The sequence below is a fragment of the Onychomys torridus genome, chromosome 15, assembly GCF_903995425.1.
Source record: "Onychomys torridus chromosome 15, mOncTor1.1, whole genome shotgun sequence".
In the NCBI taxonomy this organism is placed as follows: domain Eukaryota; kingdom Metazoa; phylum Chordata; class Mammalia; order Rodentia; family Cricetidae; genus Onychomys; species Onychomys torridus.
Window position 1 is genome coordinate 71831658 of NC_050457.1, and position 26415 is coordinate 71858072.

The following is a 26415-nucleotide window of genomic DNA, read 5'->3' on the forward strand; positions in this document are numbered from 1 at the left end:
TATTGTCATGACCTGATGCTGATTTCTCCTGGTTTTACTGATTTATTCCAGTTTGCTCCTTTCATATCTAATCTGAGACTCCATTATTTCTTCATTTCCATTCTGCAGCTCTTGACTGATGTGGCTGCTCTGGTTACATTCCTGGGTCTTTTTCTGCAGCTGCAGCTGGGATGCCTTCCCCTGTCCTTACACCAGAGGTTCCAGTGTGTGCAGATGCTTCTTATAGTCAGCCAGAACAAAACCACTTCCTCCCTGTCCTGCACATGGGCACTGCCATGTCCAACCAGTGAAGTAGACTGCTCATGTTGGTTCCTGCTCTTCCACAGGTCCAGTCCAGTTCCCCTTGTTGAGCAGTCCTGTCTCTTTCCTCCCAGGCTTCTTTCCTTGTGTTCTAATGTCAGTGTGAGGGAGGAGTTCCTTGTGTTTACAACTCATGCATGAACCTTGCTGTGTTAGACATGTCATATCTGGGAAACTCTGGAGGGGAGGTGTGCTGGGTGAGGACATTCAGTTCCTGTCCATCGATCTATATGAGTCTGTCAGAGGCCATGGAGAGACATTGCAAAAGACTTGAACAGGGGTGAAACACATATGTAAGGAGTAAACCCTTGATGCACAGATTTTTATTACATTGTCAATTCTGGTTATTAAAGTGTCTGCCATAGTGTCCTCCACAGTCATAATCAAGTGCAACAACATATTTTGAGTTGAAAGGTATGTGGTTGCAAGCCCAACTGTTTCAAAATCTGCATTTCATTTTTCTCTTCTTTGCAGCACTTATATGAAATTAAGTCAGATCTAGAGAATACATGTGCCAAATCATTATGGGATATACTCCATAGTGTTGGTTTTAAGAAGACTCAGAGACAACATATGGACTATTAAAATCCACAAATACATCTAGACATTCAATGTGCAGAGCAAAGCATGTCATACTTATTTTGAAACTAAAATAATAATTATATAATTATTGTTCCCAAAGGAGATACTATTTTTGTTGTTGTTGGTGGTGGTCTTTTCGAGACAGGATTTCTGTGTGTAGCAAGACCAGGGTGGCCTTGAACTAAGAGAAATCCAACTGCCTCTGCATCCCAAGTGCTGGGATTAAAGGCCTGAGCCACTACTGCCTGACTAAAGCCGGTACTATATTTTGTCTTCCATATTTCTTCATGGTTTAACCAAGTTTCTATGTCATAAAATTGCATAACTTGGTGGGCTTGAAGCAAAAATTAGTGATTGTTTCATAGCACAGTTGTGTGAGTGAAACCCTGGGACAAAAATCCAGGAGTTGCTGCTTCATGATGTGTGCTCTGTGTTTAAAGCTCTATGTTATGTAATCAGTAGATCGGCAATTTTGAATGGAGGGTGACTATGTTTTAGTTCCTGACCAGAAATCCAGTCCTGTCTTTGCACAGCATTTTTACTTCCCACCAATGTTCTGCTAGTCTTCAGTTTTGTCTGATTCTCTGAAAAGGTGTCTCTGAGGAATACTGACAGGAGATGCGGGAATTCCTAATGTGTCTGCTCTGTCCACTCTGTTCTTCTAGCCTTGCCTCTAGGACCAGCCTCTATTCAAGTGGACTACAGATTTCTGCTTCCCAATTATAGTGAGAATGTTAGCAATTTTTAGTGGAAGGCCATGTAGCCCCTCAGGCTAGACATAATTTGCATTTTTCCCCATTTAAAGTGAATTTTGCCATTTTCAAATGCCCCTGAAATGTTTGTCATTAATAGAATTGGGTAAAATCTTTAATAATGATATCCTGTTTACAGGCACACTGCCCTCCATGCACAGTGTCTCACAGGAGATTGGCCCCAGGAAGCAGACATTTCCTCATGGAGAATGGTGCTATGCTGTGCTGGCCAATATGGCAAGTGATCTTTACAGTGGATTCTGCTTTGGGGACTGGTCAAGTTCTCTCAGAAGTTTATGTTTCCGTCTTCATCTTCTCTGGGCTCAGGTCCTTCTCCAGTCTGGTCATTTTTTCCCTCTTCTTGATGACCCGCTAGTTCTGCCATCTCCCCTTTCCTAATGCTGCAACCCTTTAATACAGTTCTGCATATTGTGTTGAACTCCAACCATATAATTATTTTCCCTGCTACTTCATAACTATACATTTGTGAAGGTTATTTATTGTAAATGTAAATACTTTTGGATTTGAAGGTTTGCCAAAGAGGTTATGACCCACATTTCGAGAACCCTAGTTAAGAAAGAGTGGTTTCTGTTCTTCTCTTTCTTACTTCTAAGGGTAGTAAGATTCTATACTGGCTACAAAGAGGAATGCAAAATAATTCAATTTCTTTTCCCTTGAGAGATTGCTAGATGTTCTATTCACCCAATTATTTCATTCTATTCACCAAATTATTTCATTCTGCCTATTTCTTGAAGATCTGCTGGCCTCTTCATTGTTGCTCAAATCTGCATTTTATTTCAAGACATTTTTCCATGTAGTTATTCTTTATGGAGGATATATTTCAGTTGTCCCAAATTCTTGCCCCATTCCCTGGAGACACAAGAGTCAGGGGATTGGAGCTGGATCTGACCTGAAGGTCTCCTGCCTAAGGGTGAGTTTTCTCAGTGCTGGAATGTGCTTTGCAAGTTCCAAGGGAGAGAAGCAACAAATAGTCCTGCTTAGCTGTTTTGACCATGAACCACAACAATGACCAGTGTGGGATGATATCTTTAAAGGTATCATAGTGCCTCTCACAAATTGGCCTTAGCAGCAGCTGTCAGGGACTTAGAGTGGACAGGAGAACCTACATAATACTTGGAGCTGCCTCTGATGACTTCATAAGTCTTAAATCATAGAGAAGAACATACAAATGCCACTAGACCATCATAATCCCTAACTGCACTCCAAGTACTTCTCCTTAGACCTACAGTGGTCTTTGCTCATCAAAGGCTCTTCTTTCTGCAGCACAGAGAATATTCCAGAAAATGAAAACTTACAAAGTGCAGAGAACTATTGTCTGTGGAGCTGTGACCCAAAAGATACCCCATACCACAATTCCTGCACACAAGGCTCAGGGAATATCTCTGCACAGGAGCATATTGATTATGAGAGCCAGGGGTCCAGCAAGTCTGTTGTGAGGTTGTACCTTCTAGAAAGTGAAGGGAAGCTGCACCCATGATACCCCAACATCATGGCTGCCTGAACAAGCCCTGAACAATGCCAGTGGCACTAGATCCCCTGCAGGGGGCAGTCAGCTGGGTAAGCATCCAAGTGTAGGCACCTGAGAACTGCTAAGAGAGAGAATTAGTCTTCCCCAGGATGAGCGCACTCACTGTTCATCTAGTAACAAGTGGTCAGTCATCAATACATACACAAAGGAACACTGAACAGCACCAGTCATTCATGCTTATAAAGTTATGTATATATATATATATATATATATATATTTGTTGCTGTGTTTGTGTGTGTGGGTTTGTACCAGTAATAATTACTGAATTATACACTATATATTTGAGATGGACTATTGGACATGAGAGAAGTTGCAATGAGATGATAGAGGGGGAAATGACATATTTATATTTTAATTGTGATAATAATGGTGTAACTAAGTTATTTCAGGCAGTAAAGATAACACATGATCTCGTCAATATGTTAAATGTAATGAATTAAATTTATGTGAGACAGAGATATGTTAAACATAAAGAATCATAGCTAACAGAAGGTAGAGATATAATGGATCAGTGACCTCAGTAAGCCAACACTTGGGGACTTCCTTATTGTGGAAAATTAGTTTAACTATATAAAGATGTTTTACATTTGTTTATGGAATATTTGGTTAACTATGTAAAGATGTATTACATTTGTTTATGTTGTGGAACATTGGTTTAACTGTGTAAAGATGTGTTGCATTTGTTTACCTTGCCTGCCTAAGGCACCTGATATGTCTAATAAAAAGCTAAATGTCTAATAACTAGCCACGAGGTACAGGTGGGTCTTCAGTGTAAAGAAAGCAAGAGGAGGAATCTGGGAGACAGAGACAGTGGGAGATGCCAAGAAAGCCGGAGACAGGACATACAGTATGAAAGAAAAGTAAAAACAACAAGGCAAAACTGATGAATAGAAACAGGGAAAATTAAGTTATAAGAGCTAGTGGGACAGCATAAGCTCATGGCCAAGCTTTCCTAATTAATAAGAAGTCTTCATGTCATTACTTAGCAGCCGCTTGGTGGCCTAAAGAAAAATGCTAACCACACTTCATAAAGAATGAATGCTCTGGGACAGTGTGATAGGAGGAAGAAGCCCCCAGTGCTGTTGTCCCGAATGCTGGGTGTGTGTAAACTTTATGTGGGGTACATTCTGAAGCCTGAAAGATAGTGTTTGAGGAGGTGACCATACCATAACTAGGAAGAGGATCCAAAGGTTATCCATGAAATTATTACAAAATACCTCATTATTACATAAAATATTTACTGACATTTCCTGTATTGATAAAAAGGAAAAATAATGTAAGCATACTTTATAGCTAGAGTTTTTCTGGTCCTGCCTGGCCCAAGGTCAGGACAAATCTCTCTCATTTGCCAGTCCCGCAGCCACTCAGACCCAGCCACATAAACACACAGAGACTTATATTACTTGTAAACTGTATGGTTGTGGAAGGCGTCTAGTTATCTAGTTCTTCTTGTAGTTAGAGTTTTCCTGCCTGGCACACAGTCAGGACAAATCTCTCTTACCCGCCAGTCCCACAGTCGCTCAGACCCAACCAAGAAAGCACATAGAAACTTATATTGCTTACAAACTGTAATGGCTATGGCAGGGCTTCTTGTTAATCTACTTTTCTATCTTAAATTAACCCATTTCGTGTTAGTCTATACTTGCCACATGGCTCGTGGCCTTACCGGTGTCTTACATGATTGCTTCTCCTGGCGGCGGCTGGCGGTGTCTCACTTTCCAACCTTCTGACTTCCCAAATTCTCTTCTCTCTTGTCCCGCCTATACTTCCTGCCTGGCCACTGGCCAATCAGAACTTTATTGACACAGAGCAATATCCACAGCATCTTCTATCTTAAATTAACCCATTTCGATTAGTCTACACTTTGCCACATGGCTTGTGACTTACCAGTATCTTAACATCTTCTCATGGCGGTGGTGGCCGGCAGCATCTCTCTGCCTCATCCTTCTACTTCCCAGAATTCTCTTCTCTGCTTGTTCCACCTTTACTTCCTGCCAGGCTACTGGCCAATCAGCATTTTATTTATACAGAGTGATATCCACAGCACTTCCCCTTTTTCTTTTTTCTTTTTTTTTTTTTTAAAAAGAAGGTTTTAACTTTCACATAGTAAAATTACATATAACAGAACAATTATCAAGTAAAAATTACAGTTGCAATAGCTAGTCTATTTGTATTTGGAAAAATTAAAGAAGATATCCTATCTATCCTATATGTGTGAGTCTAAATTATCATATCTAACTTATATTTTATCATAACTAAGGAAAATTATAACTATCTAGTCTTCAGCTACATCAAAGACCTCACAAGGATATAATATTATCTGAGAAATGGGAGAAAGATGCAAGCAACTTTTGGGAATCTTGCAAGAGTAGACAGAGACAGCTGGCAGCCTGGACAGTCATCCAAAGTTCTTCTGTAAAGTTGGGGCATCTGTCTTCTGCCCACAGGCCTAGAGTCTCTCAGTCACTTTTTTCTGTGTCCTGTAGAATGTCTGGCAGTTTCCTCTGTGAAGCAGGAACCTGAAGGACCATTTTGTCAAGCAAAGTTTAGTGGTCACCTTTCTATGGGTCCTGCATGTCCAGTCGATCAAGCAGTCCAGGCAAGAACAGTTTTTTGCCCACCTGGCTATTTTTGCCAAGAAGAAGATAAACTCTATATAGATTGTCTTTGATGCCCATCCTCCTCTTTGAAGTAAATCAGGGCTGCCAGGAGCAGACATGTCTCACTGTCCAGAAAGTCTAAATTTTTAAAAATATTTTAAATTCCATATTCTGTAGGTCTTTGAAGTGTTTGAAGATTACCTACCTAACTGAATTATATCTCTGTATACTTAGAAAACAACACGACTATAAGTTTGACTATTATAGAAGACTAATTGTTCCATTACAATTTAAATGAGTTGTATAAACAATACCTTAAACAAGAGTAAAAATAAACACACAGTATAACAAAAATAACTTTAAATTTGTATCACTAAACTAAAATCCATAGCAATGTAAAAACATTTTTAAACAAGTTTCTCTTTAAAAGTAGGTTCAATAATCTACCCCTTTATCTTATTATCTATACTGTCCCCTTTTATTCTTTAAAAAGAGATTGTTTTTATAATCAACCTGTTTTAAATAAAAATATTGTTTTTTCTCTGTCCCACACTAGAGGGCTCTTCTGATATGGGACAAAAGAATCTCTTAACCTTTTTTTTTTTAGCAATATGTTTGTGTTTAGAAAAGGAGTGAGTCAATTCCATCTCCAAAGCCAGCTTGGTGTATTTGGGAATTTGGGCATAATTTCTCTTACTACTTCCTGCTGGAGGGGGCCACTATATCTTATGGGGACATAAATTTTTTTTAGGATTATGGAGTAGTCCTTGAGTCAATGCCTTGAAATAGTTCTGGATGTTGGATCATCTGGGCCATGGTGTCATCAGAGACCTTTCAGGGGCTCTTGGCTGGTCAGACCTGATGTATCTTAATCTGGAACAAACCCATAGCCTCTGGCTTTCTGTGGAACCAAAAGCAGAGCCTTCATTCCAAAGCAACATATCCTCACATCCAAATTTTGAAGTCAGTGTACCTTTAAAATAAACATTTTGGCTTAACTGAACAGCTTTTACGATCAAATGTTTTTCTGCAGTTAAAAATCCCAAAGACAGCACAATCCAGATTCTCTGTGTAATATCCATCTTTACGTGGCTTATTTTTTATACTACCTTTACTGTCTCTTTAAAGACTTTATTTTTAAAAGCTATTTCTTTATATAACTGCATATATTCCTTTGTCTCTCTCTTCCAAGCCTATGTACATTTTTGCACACATTGTAAATTATTTAAAGTCTTGTTCCATCTGAATCTGTCTTATTGTGTAACTATTGCTTTAAACTACAGCATTTGTAAGACCAAAATGGCCACTGTGGCTGGTGGCTCCACCCACCTCAGTTTCCCAACATGGCGGTATTGGTGGAATTATTAAGGCCACTCCACGTAGTTAAAAGGGAAGTTTATTTTGTGGGGTAACTTACAAATGAAGGGGTAGGTCGCAGAGTCTGGCAAGGTAGAGGGTAGTCCGGCGGCGGCGTTCTCTGGAGAACCCTGCTCGGTCCACCTCTCGCGTCCGGCGTCCCGGAACCAAGAGAGTGAGTTCTTCCCGATCCTTCGTCTTCTGCTTCCTCCTCTGCCCCGCCTTGTGGGTGTGACCATTACCGAAGCCTCAGTGGGGGTTGGAACTTCCAGGCCAATGCTGGGATGCCTATCCACTACATGGCAGTGGTACCTTTATCGCCAGCTTTGGGAGCCATCAACTCATAGAAATGCTGGGTCTATGCTTTTATCAAAGCAGCGTGTAGCCCAGAAACCTTTTTTTTTTTTGGTATTAACAAAGACTAAATCCACCACACAGCAGCAGGGTAATGTGCTGCTGAGAGACACCTCCTTCCCACCATACTGTAGCTCAAGCTTGCATAGGTGAACCCACCATAGTAGCTCAAACGGCAGGCTGCTGCTAACTTGAGAGAGACAAGTAGGAAGCTGTTTTTAGCTCTGTTTTAGAATCTTCTTTTAGGTGGAAACCCTTGCCAATCCATTGGGTCCCATTTGTAGCTAGAGTTTTTCTGGTCCGGCCGGGCCCAAGGTCAGGACAAATGTCTCTTATCTGCCAGTCCCACAGCTGCTCAGACCCAACCAAGTAAACACAGAGAGATTTGTATTGCTTATAAACTGTATGGCCACGGCAGACTTCTTGTCATCTAGTTTTTCTATCTTAAATTAACCCATTTCTATTAGTCTATACTTTGCCACTTGGCTCATGGCTTACCGGTACCTTACATCTCGCTTGTCATGGTGGTGGCTGACAGCATCTCTCTGCCTCAGCCATCCATTTCCCAGAATTCTCTTCTCTGCTTGTCCTGCCTATACTTCCTGCCTGGCTACTGGCCAATCAGCATTTTATTTATGCAGAGGGATATCCACATCACTACTCCCATAGATTATTCAGGGACTTTACTCAATAAAATATGAAAAACATAAATTCTAAAGTTAGAAACATTTGAAATACAAAAATAGCATCAACAACTATATTGCTCAGCTTCATCTCATAGATGTACAGGTTTCATATGTGTAAAACATACTTTAGGAATACTGTAAATACCTCAATTAATACCTGGCAGAGAAAAGATAGCAAAGGGAAATGGCTAAAAGATGAAGTGATGTCTATTCTATGTTAAATTCTCAGCAGTGCTGTTAGTCCCGCACTTGCCTGTTTTCTCACATGATCAGACACTTAAATGACATTCAGTCTGTGAGTTCCTCCCCTGCCTGCTCCTCTCATGTCCCTTGTCACCATCATTTGCATCATCAGTGAATCTGTAGAAATCCTGAAACCCAGATGATGGCCTGAGCTGCTGCATCAGACTCTGTGTTTTCATTTCACTTCACATTAACTGTGCATATCAACTGTTGAGAAATCCTTCTCCCCCACCAGGACTTTCTCCTGATAGAAATGTGTGTATGTGTGGTGTATAGTAGCGTATGGCACTAAATGCATGTTCTGTGGATGCATTTATTTCTACATATCATCTGTCTTAAATGGATTATGTCCAATTGGGCTTATATGATCTCTAACTTTGTGTTTCCCTGAAGATGGGGTGGAGTGTGAGATTATGTGACCACTTGAAACATGTCTGAGGAATATTACTCACCTATGTAAGAAACATTTCTAGCTCTTTCATCCTGAGAAAAACCCAGATTTGTGTCCACAGGCACATGATGCCTGTGTTAAGGTTTCTATTGCTGTGATCAAGACCATGATGAAAGACAGCTTGGAGAAGAAAGGGTTTATTTTAGACCACAACTTCAGGTAACAGTCCATCACTGAGGGAAGTCAGTGCAGGAACCTGAGGCAAGAATTGGAGCAGAGGCCACAGAAGAACACTGCTTACTGACTTGCCCAGCCTGCTTTCCTACACCATATAGAAAAGCATGTGCAGGGTGGGCACCACCCATAATGGGGTGTGCTATCTCACATCAATCAGTAATTAAGAAAATGCCACCTAGGATTAGCTCCAGGAAGTCTTAGGGAGGCATTTTTTTTTTCTATCATGTTTCTCTGTTCTCAAATGACCCTACCTAGTGTCAAGTTGACAGAAGAACTATTTAGCCCAATGCATCTTGGTATTTATATTATTCATGGTTTTAATTACATTAAAGTGTGGTATCATTCACTGATCTTTGTTTCAGGAAATGCTGTCCTTCTGGGATGTGGCCATTGAGTTCTCTGCAGAAGAGAGGGAATGCCTGGAGCCTGCTCAGTGGAATCTGTACAGGGATGTGATGCTGGAGAATTACAGCAACCTTGTGTTCCTGGGTGAGGCTCATCCATAGTGAATTCTTATTTCACCATCAACATGTAGCTTCCTCACTTTGTATGGTGTCTCATGGGAGCAGTTGCATATTCTTCATTTTCAGAAAACTTAGGGAGATTGCTGTATTAAAAATAATTTTGGGGCTGGTGAGATTTCTCAGTTGTAAAGTGTAGCATGAATTGTTAGAAGGTCTTATTAATAAAAACAAACACGGAGCCAGGTATTGAGGTGAACACTGAGAGATTAGAGAAATAATCTTACCTTGGCAATTCCTCAGCTGATCTTGTTTCCTCAGACTGGAAGCCTCTGAGTCCTCACCTGAATCTATCTCAGCTGAACTGCTGCTAAAAGCTAAGGCTTAACGAGGCTCTAGTTCCTGGTCCTCACGCCTTAAATACCTTTCTGCTTCCTGCCATCACTTCCTGGGATTAAAGGCATGTGTCACCATGCCTGGCTGTTTCTAGTGTGGCTTTTGAACTCAGAGATCCATCTGGATCTCTGCTTTCTGAATGCTAGGATTGAAGGTATGTGTGTCACCATTTTATGGCCTCTATATCTAATGGCTCTTCTGTTCTCTGACCACAGATAAGTTTTTTACGGTGTAAAATATTTTGGGGAACAAAACATCACCACAGTAAAGAGCACTGAATACTTCTCTAGAGAACCTGGATTCATTTCTCAGCTCCCATATGCAGCTCACGACTGTCTGTAATCCCAATACCTGACATTCTCATGCTGTGTGATATTTTTTTGTGTTCTCACATTAGTCAAATGGCAGAGCTGGCCACTATCTGACCATAGAGGTTTGGAGGACTGTAGAGAGAAGAACAAAAAATGATAAGGGGCTGAGGCAGGATCTCGGCCCTTTTGGATATAGGATGGAAGAGGTAGAAAGTTACTGGTGGCTGCTTCCCAGCTTCTCTGATCTTTCAGGTTCTTTCCCTGATATCTGACCTCTAATTTTTTATTCTTAAAATTACTTAGATTAAAACTTCATCCTCACTCCGACATACATGATGACAAAACACCAATGCATATGAAAAATATAAACAAATTATTTTAAAAAAGAATCATTTCACCATTATTCTCTTTTTGTGTTTAACTTTTCTATGTTGGATGTATATTTCCTTCACTCTAGTGGGACTGTTAGAAATTCAGTGGCATGACACATGGAGTACACTTATGAATTACACTGTTTCACAATTCGTTTTAATGATCTTTTCTCTTTAAATGAAACTCAGAATCTAGATATTGTAATTTCCTTTAAGTGATGTAGTGATCCTGTCAGAAAACATTTAAGGAACTGATTGTCTGCAATCATTTGCTACATCATCTCTTTCCTTGTAAGCCATGTACTGGAAGGCACATGTCAATTCCAAGTAAAATAACATATAAACAATCTTCTCCCTATTTCCTACAAACAGGTCTTGCTGTGTCTAAGCCACACTTGGTGACATTTTTGGAGCAAAGACAAGAGCCTTCATATGTGAAGAGCCAAGCAGCAAGCAACGTGCATCTAGGTGTGTAGGCATGAGGGGTTTGGGTCGAAATATTTAACAGAAAGACAGAGTTTCACATGTGCCTTGATATATGTATGATACTATAGGAACCATTCTTTAGGTCTCTCCTTCATGTTTTCCTTGTCAAAGCACATCTCTCATTTGTTTATGATGGTTGAGTCTCTTAAGCTTTGTGTTTCCCCAACAGAGAGCTGTGCTTCTATTTATGGCGACTTCCAAGGGCTTTGTTGTTGCTGTTGTTGTTGTTGTTGTTATTGTTTTTGAGTCTCCATTAAAGTGTAAGACTCAGGCAACAAGAACTGTGTGCTAGCCACACTGAGAGCCATTTATTCACAGAGGTTGAGAGTAGACAAAATGATCTCTACACCAAAGTGAGCATGATTGGGTTTATTAAGCCAAACCCACAATCCATCACTGAGAGGCAGGCAGAGACAGAAAACTCAACACTTTCAGTTCTGTTCATTAGAACAATTTGGGGAAGGGGAGCAATTGGATAAAACTCATACAAACCAGAGCCACTTTGGACACTCCATTCTACACTGATCTTAGGGAAGAGTCAAAGCTTTAACATGTTGTATAAAGAGGATGAAGTGGGCCATTAGGTGCACTAATTTAACAGAGGTTGTTTGGTATTTTCAACACTTTTACCACTAGTTGGTTCAGCAGGGTCTGACCATTCAACCTAGGAAGAGTAGGACAGGATGAGCTCCAAGGCCTTACACTGTTGACTCAAGGATGCCCATCAAACTAGTTTGGATACAGTGATTGTGTATCTCTTCTTCATGACAGTTAGTAGATTTAGGGTTCCATAGGTTCCATAGGTTTGGGGGTTTGTTTGTTTTTTTTCAAGTTAATATATTTATCATATATTAGGACTATCTGGTATTTGGATATTTTCTAAATCACAACTTATTAGAGAAATTATAAACATTTATATATATACCTGATAATCCTAGATACATAAGCACTAGTAAAATGTTTTGTTGCAGCTGCAGTCAGGGTAGCCCCTATGGCTAGTCCTTATAGGAAGCATTCTTGGCTAACAAGACCATGAATCTAATGGTAGGAAGAGATCTTGTGGTCTCTTTTTCTCAAGGTCTCTTGCTGATTCTCAAATTTTTCTAAGTGTGCACTTTCATTGGCTTCCAGATTTGTAATGGAATCAGGAATGGTGGAGTGTAGGAGGTATTTTTCATAGAACCATGATCAGCTCTGTCCCTCCAGCCACTCCTAAACCACTCAGAGACTTAATATTAATTATGAATGCTCAGCTGATAGCTTAAGCGTATTACTAACTAGCTCTTACATTTTGTATTAACCAATATGTCTTAATTTGCACTCTGCCATTTGGCAGTACCTTTTCTCCACGTGGCATGTTTATCTCTTTCTCCTTTCCACCCTGTTGATTCCTCTGCTTCTGCCCTTCTTCTTCCCAGCATTCTCTCTGCCCCCCCCCCCCAAATTCTTACTAGCTTTGGGTCAATCATCTTTTCATTAACAACAAAAGCAATACATCCTCACAGTGTGCAGAAAGATTATTTTACATCATTTCCTCCCTTTTGTCTAATTGAAAAGGAATGTTTTAATTTTAACAAAGTAAAACTAGGTAACTAAATGTTTCTGTGAAGCAGTATTTTCTGAAAGGCTGTCCTATCATTTCTTGGCACAGTTCAGCAGTTCTTTCTTTTGTGTCCTGGTTGTCCATTTTAGACAGAATGCTGTCAGCATTTGAGGCAAGGGCACTTTCTTTCCCCGTGTCTAACTTTTGCCAAGGAAATGAAACTCCATATGGAGTTTTTCCAGTGCCCACCATCTTCCCTGAAGTAGATTGGTGCTGTCAGGACCACACATGTCTCATTGTTAGTTTTTAAATAAAGGCGGGGGGAACCTATGTTATTAAAAACCTCTTAAATGCCACATTCTGTAGATGTATGAAGTGTGTGAAAATGACCTGTCTATCTAAAATATATCTCTGACCTCGAAAACATACCTAACCTGACTACAGGTATTTTGTAACTGGTGACTAATACCCTTGCATTCCTTTATTAATCTAAATATTTTATAATAATAACTTTCAAGGACTAGTAATTTTCATTATATTGTTAAATGAGTTGCATAGGTACAATACCTTGCACCGGAGTAGAATTGTATATACACTATGTTCTTATAAGAATAACCTTAAATTTATATCCATATACAAAAATCTAACCAATGTAAAGTATTTAAACTGGTAGATGCTTTTTTTGGTTGAAAAGTAGATTCAACAAGCTACCTCTTTATCCTATCCTATCCTATCCTATCTATACCCCATTTTTCTTTTCAGAATAGATCCAATAATCTGTATTTCTATCCTATCATCTCTGTCCTCCCTGTTTTCAGAGTATATTCAATAATCTACACTTTTATCCTATTATATTTATATTCCCCTTTTTTCATTTAAAATAAGATCCCTGAATTGAATTTCCTTTGTTCAGCTCTTTTCCTAATCATTACCAATAACAACTTGTAACCAACCACGCTGAATGATGACAAATATCCTTAATCCATTGAATGACCAAAAACTACACACATCACCTCTTGGGAATGTGGGTGTTTTGTTCTTAAATTTACTTCCTGCTGTCTGTGGGCAATGGAATCTTTAGGGTACCCTGAAAAAATGGGGATAATTATCAAGTTCTTGGAGAGGTAGCTGTGTCATTTATTGTCCAGTTTCTGTGTAATAGGAAAATGCAGGGCTTGTCTCAAGTTCTGGCTAGAGTAGTCTGTGAAGCTGGATCATTTCAGCTAGACATCTTGAAATTTTCCTGACAAGGTTGTAGTCTAAAGCTGATTTTTTAGATGGTGTTTGTCAGCTTAGTGTCATTACCATAGTTTGGGTGGAATCATCATCGTGGGTTACAACATCATTTTGAAGGCTTTGGAGATCACTGTTAGAAAAGTTTATCCTTCACTGCAAATAGCTTAAACATTTTAAATGTCCTATACAGCAAATCTCAAAGAGGTAAAGAATCAATATTTGTTATGTACATCCAGAGTACAAAAACTTAAATCTTAGTTACCTGAGAAAAACTCAAACTAAAAATGTACATGTACAGGAAGCTAGATGGAGCCTGTTTCTAGAATTAATTAAATATCCTATATGATCATGAAAAAGTTTAATATATATATATTGATCTTATAAATTTTGTGATAATATTTATACCTTAACAAAGGTATTAAAGATTCAAAATAAAACCAAATGATTAGAGATTAGTGGCTATAAAATAGTCCCCAAATTTGGTTTTCTTTCGTCCCATATAAGGGGGCTCTTCTGATCTGATACAGAGATTTTGGATTTTCTTTATCAAACATGCTTGGATTTACAGAAAACAGAGCCACATTCCAACTCTAAACTCAGCTTTAATTTTTGATTGAACAGGGAATACAAAATGACTATTTGCATTATGTGTCTATGGAGAAAAGTAGAAACAAACATTCAGGAAGATTTGTGAAGATTTATTAAATTTTAATCTGTTGGAGATGTGAATACTAGTATGCTCATTTACTCTCGTTCTTGGGACATTTTTTTTCTGAATATTTGTCCTTTTTCTTAACATGTGTCCTTTGTTCAGTGCTCTTCAGATTCCTTAACTGGGTGTCTTCATTTTTTCTGAAAAGACAAAACCAAAATCCTTCCCCCAAGCATAACTTCAGGAAGATTCCTTTTTGAAAGTTGTATCTGATCAAATGAAAAGCATTTATTAGTCTTAAAGTTAATTAAATTTAGATTGAACAACCATGCTATTTGATGAAATATATCTTCTAATTAAGAGGTTTCTCTTATTCAAATCTAATCTTTTTTCAATTTTGAGGATATCCATAGCTTTTCTACTCCTTAAGAAACAAAAGCAAAACCTCTTCCTCAATCTAGCACATATCCTGGTTTCCATTCTGAGGTCAAGACACCTTTAAAATATTCAGGCTGTTTTAATGCATTAGTTTTAAGAGTCCATAATTGATCTCTCCTAATTTGCACCTCTTGGGGTCGAATTTATTGTAGACCTATTTTGTATCCTAAATAATAGAATCTCATTTTTGAATTTTTTCAGGAGCAATTTGTAGTCCCCAACAAAGCACAATTTTCTTTCCTTCTTCAAACATTCTTTCTAAAGTATCTACATTTGAATCAGCCAGTAAAATGTTGTTCATATAATTGTAAACTATAGATTGATGAAATTGCTTTTGTATCATTTCCAATAGCTGTTGTATAAAATATTTGCTTGTGATGTTGCTATTTAACAGTCCCTGTGGGAGAACCTTCCATTGATATCTCTTAACAGGCTGAAAATTATTATAAGTAGGAAAGATGAAGGAAATTATTTCTCTATCCTTTTTTTTTTTAAAGGTATAGTGAAGAAACAATCTTTTAAATCAATATCTATAAGAGGTCCTCCTTTAATTAACAGAGAAGACAAAGGAATTCCCAGCTGTAGAGAGCCAATTGGCTGAATCACCTTACTAACAGCTCTTAGATCTCTTGCCATTCTCCATTTTCCAGATTTATTTAATTATTTATTATTAGATACAGAGTTTCTGTCTGTGTGCAGCTTTTGTAGTTTGTCCTGGAGCTCACTCTGTAGACCAGGCTGGCCTTGAACTCGATAGATTTATTTTTAATAACAGATATCAGAGAATTCCAGTTCTTGCCTGGTTGATTCTTTAGTATGCTGATCATTTAGTTGCTTCTATACCAGTTGTTCTAAGGCCTGTAATTTCTCTGATGTTAAAGGCCACTGCTCACTCCATACAGTTTTGTTTATTATCCATTTTAATGTTAGGGCTTTTGTTGCCTTTGAAAGATCAGCAGCTGTGTGCCCTAATCTTGTACAACCTGAATGGTCGATGACTATTCTTTATAATACCTTTGTATATTATTCCCAGGAATATATGATAGTTTTGGTTTGTTTCTGTGATTTGAGGGACGATAATATGAGTATTCCATTGATGTCTCAAATCACATCCCCATAAATTCATTGCTACATTAGTCACATATGTCTTTATTATTCCTCTCTGTATTTCTGGCCATATGCATTCGACCCATCTTGCACTCTTACTTGAGATAATGTTCTTTTCCTTAAATGCTGATCATGTATCTCCTGAATAGACTAATTTGGATGCCAAGATTCTGGTGCAATTATTGTTACATGTGCACCTGTGTCTAGAAGACCTTCAATGACAATGTCCTTTATTCACATTTTTAACTTTAGCCCTTGTTCATTTATAGACATTTGCCAAAACATTGCTTTACTGTTTCTCCAGAACTTTTTGTTTCATCTTCTAAAGGTGTTCTATCATTCAGAGCAGTATGATTTTTTTTTTTTTTTTTTTTTTTTTTTTTTTATAGCAGGCATTAAGTTCTTTCATTGCTCTGGGAATGAGTTTCCACCATGGTCACAGGAAATGACTGAACCAAATTTGATACAGGGGCCTATGAGAGCCCTCCCTAGGGCATTTCTGGAAGACAAAAGGTTACTTTGTCTATCCCTTGTTGATCTGCATTCCTTAGTTGAATGCTGTTCTTTGCCACACCTTGTGCATACTCCAGAATGGAGGGGCATTTTATTTGGATTATTGTTAGCAATGCTGTGTGCACCATACTTTGTTAGGTGACCTTATTTACCACAATTGAAACACTTAACATTTTGATTTTTCTTCAAACTTCTGGAAACCACTTCTATCCAAGCATCATCATGGTCATGAGATTCAATATTGACTGTATCTCAAATCTATTTCTCTGTAGGTGCTGATCTTGCCTTTAGTGGACTAGTTACCCTTCTGTATTGTGAATTAACTTTTTCAAAAGGTAGAGATTCAGTTACTGTTAGCCTGGCTTCTGAATTTACTATCATTCTATTTATCGCCCAAGTCAATATTTGTTAAAAAAAATCATTGAAGGTTCCTTTTGGGCCCTGTATAACTGTAGTAAGTAAGTCAATTTTCTTTCCTACTTCTTCAATTCCGTCCCAAGCATTCCAGGCTGCTGTGAGACATAAAGACAGGGTGTGTTCATCATATAGAGATTGCCTTTCTACATTAGCATAATCTTCCTCTCCAAGAAGGTGGTCTTGGGGAATTTCCATACCTCTAGGCCTACTTCACTGTTCAGTGTTCTTAGCCTCATCTTTCCACCAGGTCCTCCACTGTAATTGAGGACCAGCCTCCAAGACTGCTGGAACCCAGTCTTTCTAGTCTTCAGGGATAACTCTATTATAAATTGACCATGAGTTTAACATCTGCTTTACAAAAGGTGAATGCATGCCTTATGAGACTATCACTTCTTTGAATGTCCTTAAATCTGATATTTGCACAGAAATCCAGGCAGCTTTTACACAACCTTGAGGATATGTATCATTTGGAAGTTCCTGTAACATCACTGGATAAATTAAGGTTGGCTGTTTGAAAACCTTAGGCTGTTCCTCTGTAACCTTATAATGCAATGCTGAAATTGGTTCTCCTTTAAGTTCCTCTGTCTGGGTTTGAATATCTCTAGGATCTGTTTTAATGTTTTTGTAAGACTTGTCACTTAACACTCATATTAACCAACATCTTTAGTGATAAAACAAAATGATCAGATAGTATTTATAATTGACATTACATAAATCCCATATACTTTAATTATCCTCTCATTTAATTGTTCCATTTTCAAACCATCCAGGGTATTATCATAGAGACCTAACTCTCTCTATTGTAATAACATTTTCTATATTTTAACGTGGGACAAAACTCTCTTTTAACTAATTTCCCCTTTAAAAAAAATCTCAATCATCTCACTAAATCTGCTGACAATAATGTTGAATATCTGATGCTGACTGCTCTGCCTAGAACAGTAGAAGCCCAATCAGTGTTTAAGCCAGCTATGTAGTATGACACCTGAGGTAGTGTCCCAACCAGGGAAAGCCCACACCCACCAGGAGAGGGAAGAAGCCAAAGAGCCAGCTGTATTCATGGAGAAAGTTGCAAAAGCGGCTAACTTTTGTGATTTTTGGAGTCCAAAAGCCTGTGGAGTTTGTTGCAGATAGGCTGCTAGAGAAAAATCCCAGACTCCCTCAGAGGGCATGGGGAAAAGAAAGGAAAATCTAGCCAACAGGGTAGTGACTCTGGCCATGTGCAGTCCTGTGCCAGGTATACCAGTCTTATGTTATTAAAACATCTTAAATGCCATATTCTGTTGATCTTTGAAGTGTTTGAACACCATCTATCTATCTAAATTCATCTGCTTATGACATTGAAGAAATACCTAACATAACTATAAGTTTGATTATTATAGATGATTAACTACTAACCTGTATTTTTAATTACACATTACATTTTTAAATGAGCTGTATAAACACAACATACCAAACAAGATTAGTAATATGCATACACTGTAACAAAATAAACTTTAAATTTGTATCAATAAACCAAAATGTATACCAATGTAAAATATTTTGAGATTAATGGTTGTCTTTTGGCTTAAAGTAGATTCAATAATCTACCCTTTTATCTCATCATTTCTATATCATATCCCCATTTTTCCTTTAGAAAGAAATCTTTGACTTTAACTCTTTGTTTTCCATTAAAAAAATCTAATAAAAACTGGTAACCAATCCCCCTTAAATGATAATAAACATCTGTAACCCAATACCAAATGTGGTATTGTTCTTTGGATTACTTACTGCTGTCTTTGTGCACTGGTATCTTTGGGGAAGCCTTGAGAAAACCAGGATAATTGTTAGGTCTTGGCTGCAGTAGTCTATGATATTGGATCATCTCAGTCAGCAGCCTTGAAACTGTTTTGGATGCAGAATTCTAAGGAAAGTGCAACAAAGGTGCACTGAGATGTTCCATCATCTGGCTCTACATTTTTGTCCCTGTCTGTTCTCCTTCCTCTGAAAATACGTAAACTTTTAAAGATAATGTAGATATCTATATTAATACAAGTATAGACTGTATGTTGTACTCATGTTAGCCAAAGTTGATTTTTTTATGTCTAAACATGTAAAATATACATTATGTATTTTGTAGTTTTTGTAGGTTTATATTCTTTATGATTGTAGCCAGTATTTTCAGGGTTTCTTCCTGGATCAAACCTGATCCATATCAAGATGGAATGAATCCACATCTCATGTCCTGTAGAAATAAAGAATAACCTATTTCCCAAAGTGACATATTTTTTATTTCCTTTTTAAAGCCATGATATTTTTAAAATATACAGGTTGGTTTAATCCAGCAGTTTTCATTGTCCAATGTGTCTTAGCAAGTGTTGTTCCTTCATTAGCAATCAGAAATCCAAAGATAAGACAATAACATACAGAATCCAGACACTCTGTGTATTTCCCACCTTTATATGGCTTTTTTTTGTATTACTTTACTCCCTCTTTAAGGACTTTTATTTTATTATTTTAAAAGTATGTATATATTTTATGACTGTCTATACCCTGTTTGTTTTTCTCCCAATCCTATGTACACTTTTAAACATGGTGTAACACATTTAGAGATTTTTTTTCCCAAATCTGGATCTGTCTTTCCTGAGCATCAGTAACCTTTTCTGTCTGCATGAGCAAAACCCCAAACCCACCACACAGTGTGCTTACAGGGCTCATGCTGGTGGCTCTAATCTGTAGGCAGTTGCCAGGAGATGCATCTCTGCACTGCAGCCCACATGAGAGACAAAAGACTAGGAAGCCCTATTTGGCTCAGTTTTTGCCTATTTAGAACATTTTTAAGGTTGCTCTGGTCTTATGTCAATGTTGATGTGCCAGGTTCAAATGCCATTTGTAGATGGAATTTTCTTGTCCCAAAAGACACTCTGAAATAACCAAAATAGACACTTAATATTAATTATAAATGTTCAGCCAATAGCTTAGGCTCATTTTTAGGTAGCTCTTATATTTTAAATGAACCCATATTTCTTATCAACCTTGTGCTACTTGGGACTACATTCTTTCAACACAGTGCATTCATCTTGTTTTCTGTGCATTTGCTGGCAACTTCTCTCACTCCACCATTTTTAACATTCTCTGTGTCTAGAAAATCCTGCCTTTCATTGACCAATAAAATAGCAAGGAGAGTAATACATATTCATATTGTACAAAGAGATTGTTACACAGCAGTGGAACTTGTCTCAGGTGTCTCTGGAAAGTAATTCATAATGACTGCTCTGGGTGAACTTTCACTGTCCACCTCACCTCCTCAGGCCATATTGCTTTCTTTACCTGATGTAGTGGGTTCACACATCACACAAGCCAGTTAGTTTAAATGAGTTCCCTTAGTTCCCCTGCTGTGCTGACTAGCTTTGTGGCAGAGCCTCTGTTATATATTATCTACCACTTTGCTGAGGACTCCTTACACAATTAGCCATTGACATCTCAGCTCTGGGATCAGCTTTGTTAAGAGGAGCAAATTCAAAGCCAAGGATAAGACATAGCCATTTGAACTGGCATGTAGTTCACATACCAGTTGGGTGGTAAGCATAGGTATAAGGATCCCCTTGATATTCTCAACTATCAGAGGTAGGTGGACCTCTATGTTTTAGGCAAGCCTGGTCCAGATAGAAAGAAAGGTCTACACAGAGAAACCTTGTCTTGGAACAGCAAAAACAAACAAAAAAGGAAATCAGTCATTTTGTCATCTATTCACTTACAAATATGTTTCTCTGGTAAATGTTGTATAATGCACAAGTGAATCTGAAGGGTTTTTTTATATATATATATATATCAGGACTTGATATGTTTCAGATATATATTTTATTGTCATCTAAATAAAACATAAAATACTGTCCTGAATTTATGAGCTACAAATTCAATATTTTTGTAGACTATCTATTCTTTGTGCAGCATATCTATTGTACCTTCCAAAATAAAACTCTATGCGAATAATAATTTTGTATTTAGATGATACAAATTCACACAGTCACAATTAACTTTCTCCTTTCCTGGCTTGGTTCATTTTAATTTCATGGGTTTCCATTCAGCCATAGAACATCTCTACTGGTTAATGGGTTTATTTCTATTACTAAAATTCCCTTACAACTTACTTAGTTTTTGAATTTTGAATGCAATATGTCTATGTTCTATTTGGTTGTGCCCTTATTCTAGAAGTATAGATTATTTCTACCTCCAATATTTTATCATTTATGCTTAGTGACTATAGGTTTTGAAATGTACTGTAGTTTCTCATTGATGCTTCAATATATATAAGTAAGTGTTTACTTTAAAAAGAAAAACATTAGGTATGAATATTATTTCCTAGCCTCTGATGATATCTCAACTTTTACTCAACAGGAACGACACCCAATGATTATAACATTTACAGAAAGTCCATTGATTGTAACTCACTGTATATTTCACACCAGAGAATTCATAAAAGGGAGAAACCCTACAAGTGTGAAGAATGTGGTAAAGGTCTTAGTTCTCATAAAACACTTTCCATCCACAAGAGACTTCATACTGGAGAAAAACCCTATATGTGTAAAGAATGTGATAAGACCTTTAATACTCGTGAATCACTTTTTATACACCAGAAAAATCATACTGATGAAAAATCCTACAAGTGTGAAGAATGTGGCAAATTATTTTACTATCCATCAATGCTGAAGCAACATCAAAGAATTCATTCTGGAGAGAAACCCTACAAGTGTGAAGAATGTGGCAAAGCTTTTTATACTTTTTCAGTGCTGAAGCAACATCAAAGGATTCATAGTGGAGAGAAACTATGCAAGTGTATAGAATGTGGCAAAGCATTTTATGAACAATCATTCCTTCAGGTGCATAAGCAAATTCATATTGCAGAGAAGCCCTACAGGTGTGAAGAGTGTGGCAAATGTTTTTGTTCATCTTCATCCCTTAGACGACATCAAATAATCCATTCTGAAGACAATCCCTACAAATGTGAAGAGTGTGGTAAGTTTTTTTCTTCATCTTCATCTGTTAGAGGACATCAAATAATCCATTCTGAAGACAATCCCTACAAATGTGAAGAGTGTGGTAAGAGTTTTTCTTCATCTTCATCTCTTAGAGGACATCAAACAATCCATTCTGAAGACAATCCCTACAAGTGTGAAGAGTGTGGCAAAAGGTTTTCCTGCTTTTCACACCTTCAAGCACATCACAGAGTCCATACTGGAGAGAAACCATACAAGTGTGAGGAGTGTGGTAAATATTTTTCCTCATGTTCATCTCTTAGAAAACATCAACTGATCCATTCTGAAAACAATCACTACAAATGTGCAGAATGTGGCAAATGTTTTTACTCAACTTCATCCCTCAGACAACATAAAACAATTCACTCTGAAGATAATCCTTACAAGTGTGCAGAGTGTGGCAGATGTTTTTATTCATCTTTTTCTTTTAGAAGACATAAAATAATCCATTCTGAAGACAACCCCTATACATGTGTACAATGTGGCAAACGTTTTTTCTATTCTAGGAGTCTTCAGGAACATCAAACAATTCATACTGGAGAGAAATTATACAAATGTGAGGAATGTCACAAAGGCTTTCGGTATCACTCTGGTTTTATGAAACATAAGAGAATTCATTCTGGAGAGAAACCCTAAAAGTGTGAAGAGTGTAATGATGTTTTCTTTATCTTTAACCCTTAGACATCATAAAAAATTTCATTCTGAAGACAATCCCTAAAAGTATGGGGAATGTGCCAAAGACTGCTAATTTTTATATCCTTACTCAACACATGATAATGTTCATACAGGAGAGAAATCCTAAAATTGTCTTACATTTTTACTTCTTCAACCCTTAAAACACATCAAATGATTCATTCTGACTACAAATTTCCATGAGTGTGTATAGTGTGGTAAAATCTTTGCTGATAATTCAGGTCTTATCCACCTCTAATGAATCCATAGTAGAGAATATTAAGTTAATTATTTTGGCATGTCCACATGAACACCTAACTTCCAAGAGCACAAACACTAAGAATGTCATCAGAGAAAATAGAGACTTCTCTTGGCTGTATCCCCCAACAGTTTGTTCAAGCAATGTGTTTGAAACTTGCCTTGATTAATGAGTCTCTTTCTTCTGTAACTGTAAATGTTCCCTGAAACCTTTACCATGTCCTAACTTTGTCCACTGGGTTCCTGGAGTCTGAGATCTGGGCTGTGTCATAGTTACTGCTGTTTTTCCCAGTGGAGTCATCCAAGCTCCTGTAATATCTCCCCTCGGTGTGTAAGAAGCTCGGTCTTTCTGAGCTAGCAGGTTTTCACCCAGCTTTTGGCTCTGGAATTCTTATTGGTAAAATAAAAGGATAGAGACTTAGTTAAAACTACATGAAGGCTCTTCCAGTCTAAGGCCTCAGCAGCAAGGCAGCAGCTGCAGAGGTACACTCATCAGCTGAGGCGGAGATGGCATTAGGTGCAGCTGCTGTGCCTCATAAAAAACAACTGTGCCCACAGAGCAATAATGACAGGAAAGTTAATAGAGTAACAAGTTATTTTCTGATAGCATTTGAAGCTCATTACACAAACAGTAACTGATATGATGTTAATTTCATGATATACTATTGCCTGGCTAGGTGATAAGACCTAGTGTGATTTTAAAGCCTTTATTCTAATAAGTGCATAATAACTAAATTAACCCAAGTTGTCATCTTTATATGCACAGAGTCAGGTACTTCTCAACACCTACCAGAAAATAATAATTTTGTGGTAGATGGAGAATAAAAGCAGACACAAATTGGCCAAAATGTAGAGAATATTAGCCTGTGGAGGACCTAATCTAAAAATTACACCTGTGTCCCACATTGTATTTTTTTGGTTGTGAGCCTAGCCTTTAACGGCTGAGCCATCTCTCCAGCCCCCACATTGTAAAAGAGGTTTCTTACATACATCTAAAGCCAAAAGTCATTGATTCCTAAGGGAAAAGCAGTAGAAAGAATGTCAGAGCCAGATATGGTAGATGTCTGCAGTGCTTGTATAATATCAGAGGGACCGGCCTTAATATATATCCCAGGAGCTCAGGAGAGAGAACTACTAATGGCAAGGACTATTTTCGGGAAATGGAATCTCAGCACACCGAGCTCTATAGTCCACTTGCTTTAATTCCTCTGGAGTAACATCCTATATACACAGCTTCTGTTCTGTTCTTGGGCCTGACTCCTTTCTTGCCTGATTTTTCTCTATATTTATCTACTGTTCCCTCTATTTTAATTCTGCCTCATCTAGGTCTTCTTATCTTGTTCTTACCCAGCTAGGACTTTCCCATCTGACTCTTCCTCATCTTCCATCTTGTCCACACATACTCTCTGGTCAAAATCCTCCTTATTCTTCTTTATTCTCCATCTCTCTGTTCTCCACAAGCCTCTCAGGAGTTCTGTTATAAACCCAACAGAAAGGTCTCCAGGCTTGAATTCTATGGGGTTATAAAGGTAAATAAGAATTTCCCTCAGGCAGTGACTACCAGGCTTCAAGAGTCAGATGCAGGGGTGATAAGAATCACATAGAGGGACAGTAATTATTAATTATCATTTACAACCCAAAAGGGAAGTGGCTAATGGAGAAATGAATTAACTAAAGGCTAGATTCAGGTAATATCTAAGAAGAGGGATCTTATGAGCTCCAGTGTAGTCTTAAATGTGATTGGTAAAAAATGTTAAGAATCTATATGTAGTGGGGAGCCATCCCAGCCTTGGCCTGGAAGTTCCAACCCCCACTGAGGCTTTGGTAATGGTCACGCCCACAAGGCGGGGCTGTGGGAAGAAGGTGAAGACCCAGGATTGAGAGGAGAGGTCTCTCTTGGTTCTGGGACCCTGGACGCTGGAGGTAGACCAAGTAGAGTTCTCCAGAGAACACCGCCGGACTGTGCCATACCTTTGTCAGACCCTACAACCTATCCCTTCATTTGTAAGGTACCCACAAAATAAACCTCCCTTTTAACTACGTGGAGTTGCCTTAATAATTTCACTAATATCTGTAAGTTGCTAGGTCAATGGGAGAAAATAAAACTGCCTTCTTTTTTTCCCTGTGGCTTCTATCTGTCCAAGATATCTGCTGTTTTTCTGCAGGGTTGGGGAAGGTGTGTTTGATCGCTAGGCAACCTGTGTGCAGCTAGATGCCTCTGGTGATAGTTAAAGGGAGATCTGGAACTAGAGGTAAGATTTGGGAAAGGAGGATGTTAAGCCTAATTAGCATATCAGCCAGACCTTCTCAAACGGGTAGTCTGGATGCTTGAATCTGTTCTTAGAGAGTACAGAGGTATCTCCGATAAGGTACTTTACTCCATCTAGGGATGGACCTGGCCATATGCTGCCAGTGATGATAATTACAGGGAGACTTGAACTGGGGTTCTGACTGTGCATAGCTGTAAGCACAGGTTATCTAAATATTCCTTTAGTAGAGGGGAAATGGTGCCCAATAAATGATGGAAAAGCTACAATAGCATACAAGAAACTCATAGCAGAAAACGGCTGATAATCAAAAGCCAAGATCACCAAGGCTCCTTGAGCTTCAGCTTGACCTCTGGAAGGCCCTTGGCTTCTTCCAGGTATTAGCTTTGTCATAATCAGCTGAAATCCTACTTTGTATATTTTTTGTAGCTTGTAGCATGCAGTGTGACAGTAGGAATGTTGAAACATTTCTAGAACAGTGAAACATTGATAGAAATGTCAGTAGCATTTCATGCTTGAACACACTGTGTCTATTACAACATGGACAATAATTATACAGGCTAATCCTCATCATACAATAAGTGTGGTTGCATAAGAGCTTCAATATGTTTCTTACCTTGTAGAGGAGATACTGGCAATTGATGGCTCCTGAGGGAGACAGTCAATCTGAGAGGCTTCCAGGTTCCAGTCTACTGTCCTACACCCCTAAACTTGGAGGGAGCACTAAGTGGAAAGAGTAAGCCTCTAGATTACATAACAAAGGGGGGTCTATGCTTCCAGCTTTCATTTCCATCCGAGTTACTAACAGAAAGGCTGCTGTGTGGGAAGGTTCTGTTTTTAAAAAAAAGTCTAAGAATTGGTCAGCAGTACACTTTGAACCAAGGTCCTGTTTCCTATGTGTTTGTGAGCCAATATTTTCTTCTAGCTTGATGTCTCTGTAGACCTAGTTAGTAATTGCCTCAAAACACAGGAGATTTCCTTATGAATGGAAATGTCCTTAGTGAATATACAGTTGTTCTAGAAGTGTATGATTCTTTAAGCTAGTCTGTGGAGAAAGTTTTTTGAGGGACCAGTTTATGTGAGAACTATGGCAGACACACACTCTCAGGAGTAATAGTTGAGCAGAGACTTACAAGCTCAGGAGTAAATAATATATCAAAGGCTCCCACTGTCAAGAGTAGATTGTACAGCAGAGACAGACACAGTCAGGAGTAAATAGTAT

At 38.2% G+C, this 26415-nt stretch overlaps 1 protein-coding gene across 1 annotated transcript; it reads left to right on the forward strand.

Annotated features, from left to right (window-relative positions):
* Positions 1 to 299: 299 nt before the first annotated feature.
* On the forward strand, positions 300 to 23141 carry LOC118596086 (zinc finger protein 58-like). Its single transcript, XM_036206813.1, has 4 exons — positions 300 to 326; positions 9413 to 9539; positions 10962 to 11057; positions 21359 to 23141. Exons 1-4 carry the CDS (start codon positions 303 to 305, stop codon positions 22630 to 22632), a joined length of 1521 nt encoding a protein of 506 aa, XP_036062706.1. The 5' UTR covers positions 300 to 302; the 3' UTR covers positions 22633 to 23141.
* The last annotated feature ends 3274 nt before the right edge of the window (positions 23142 to 26415 follow it).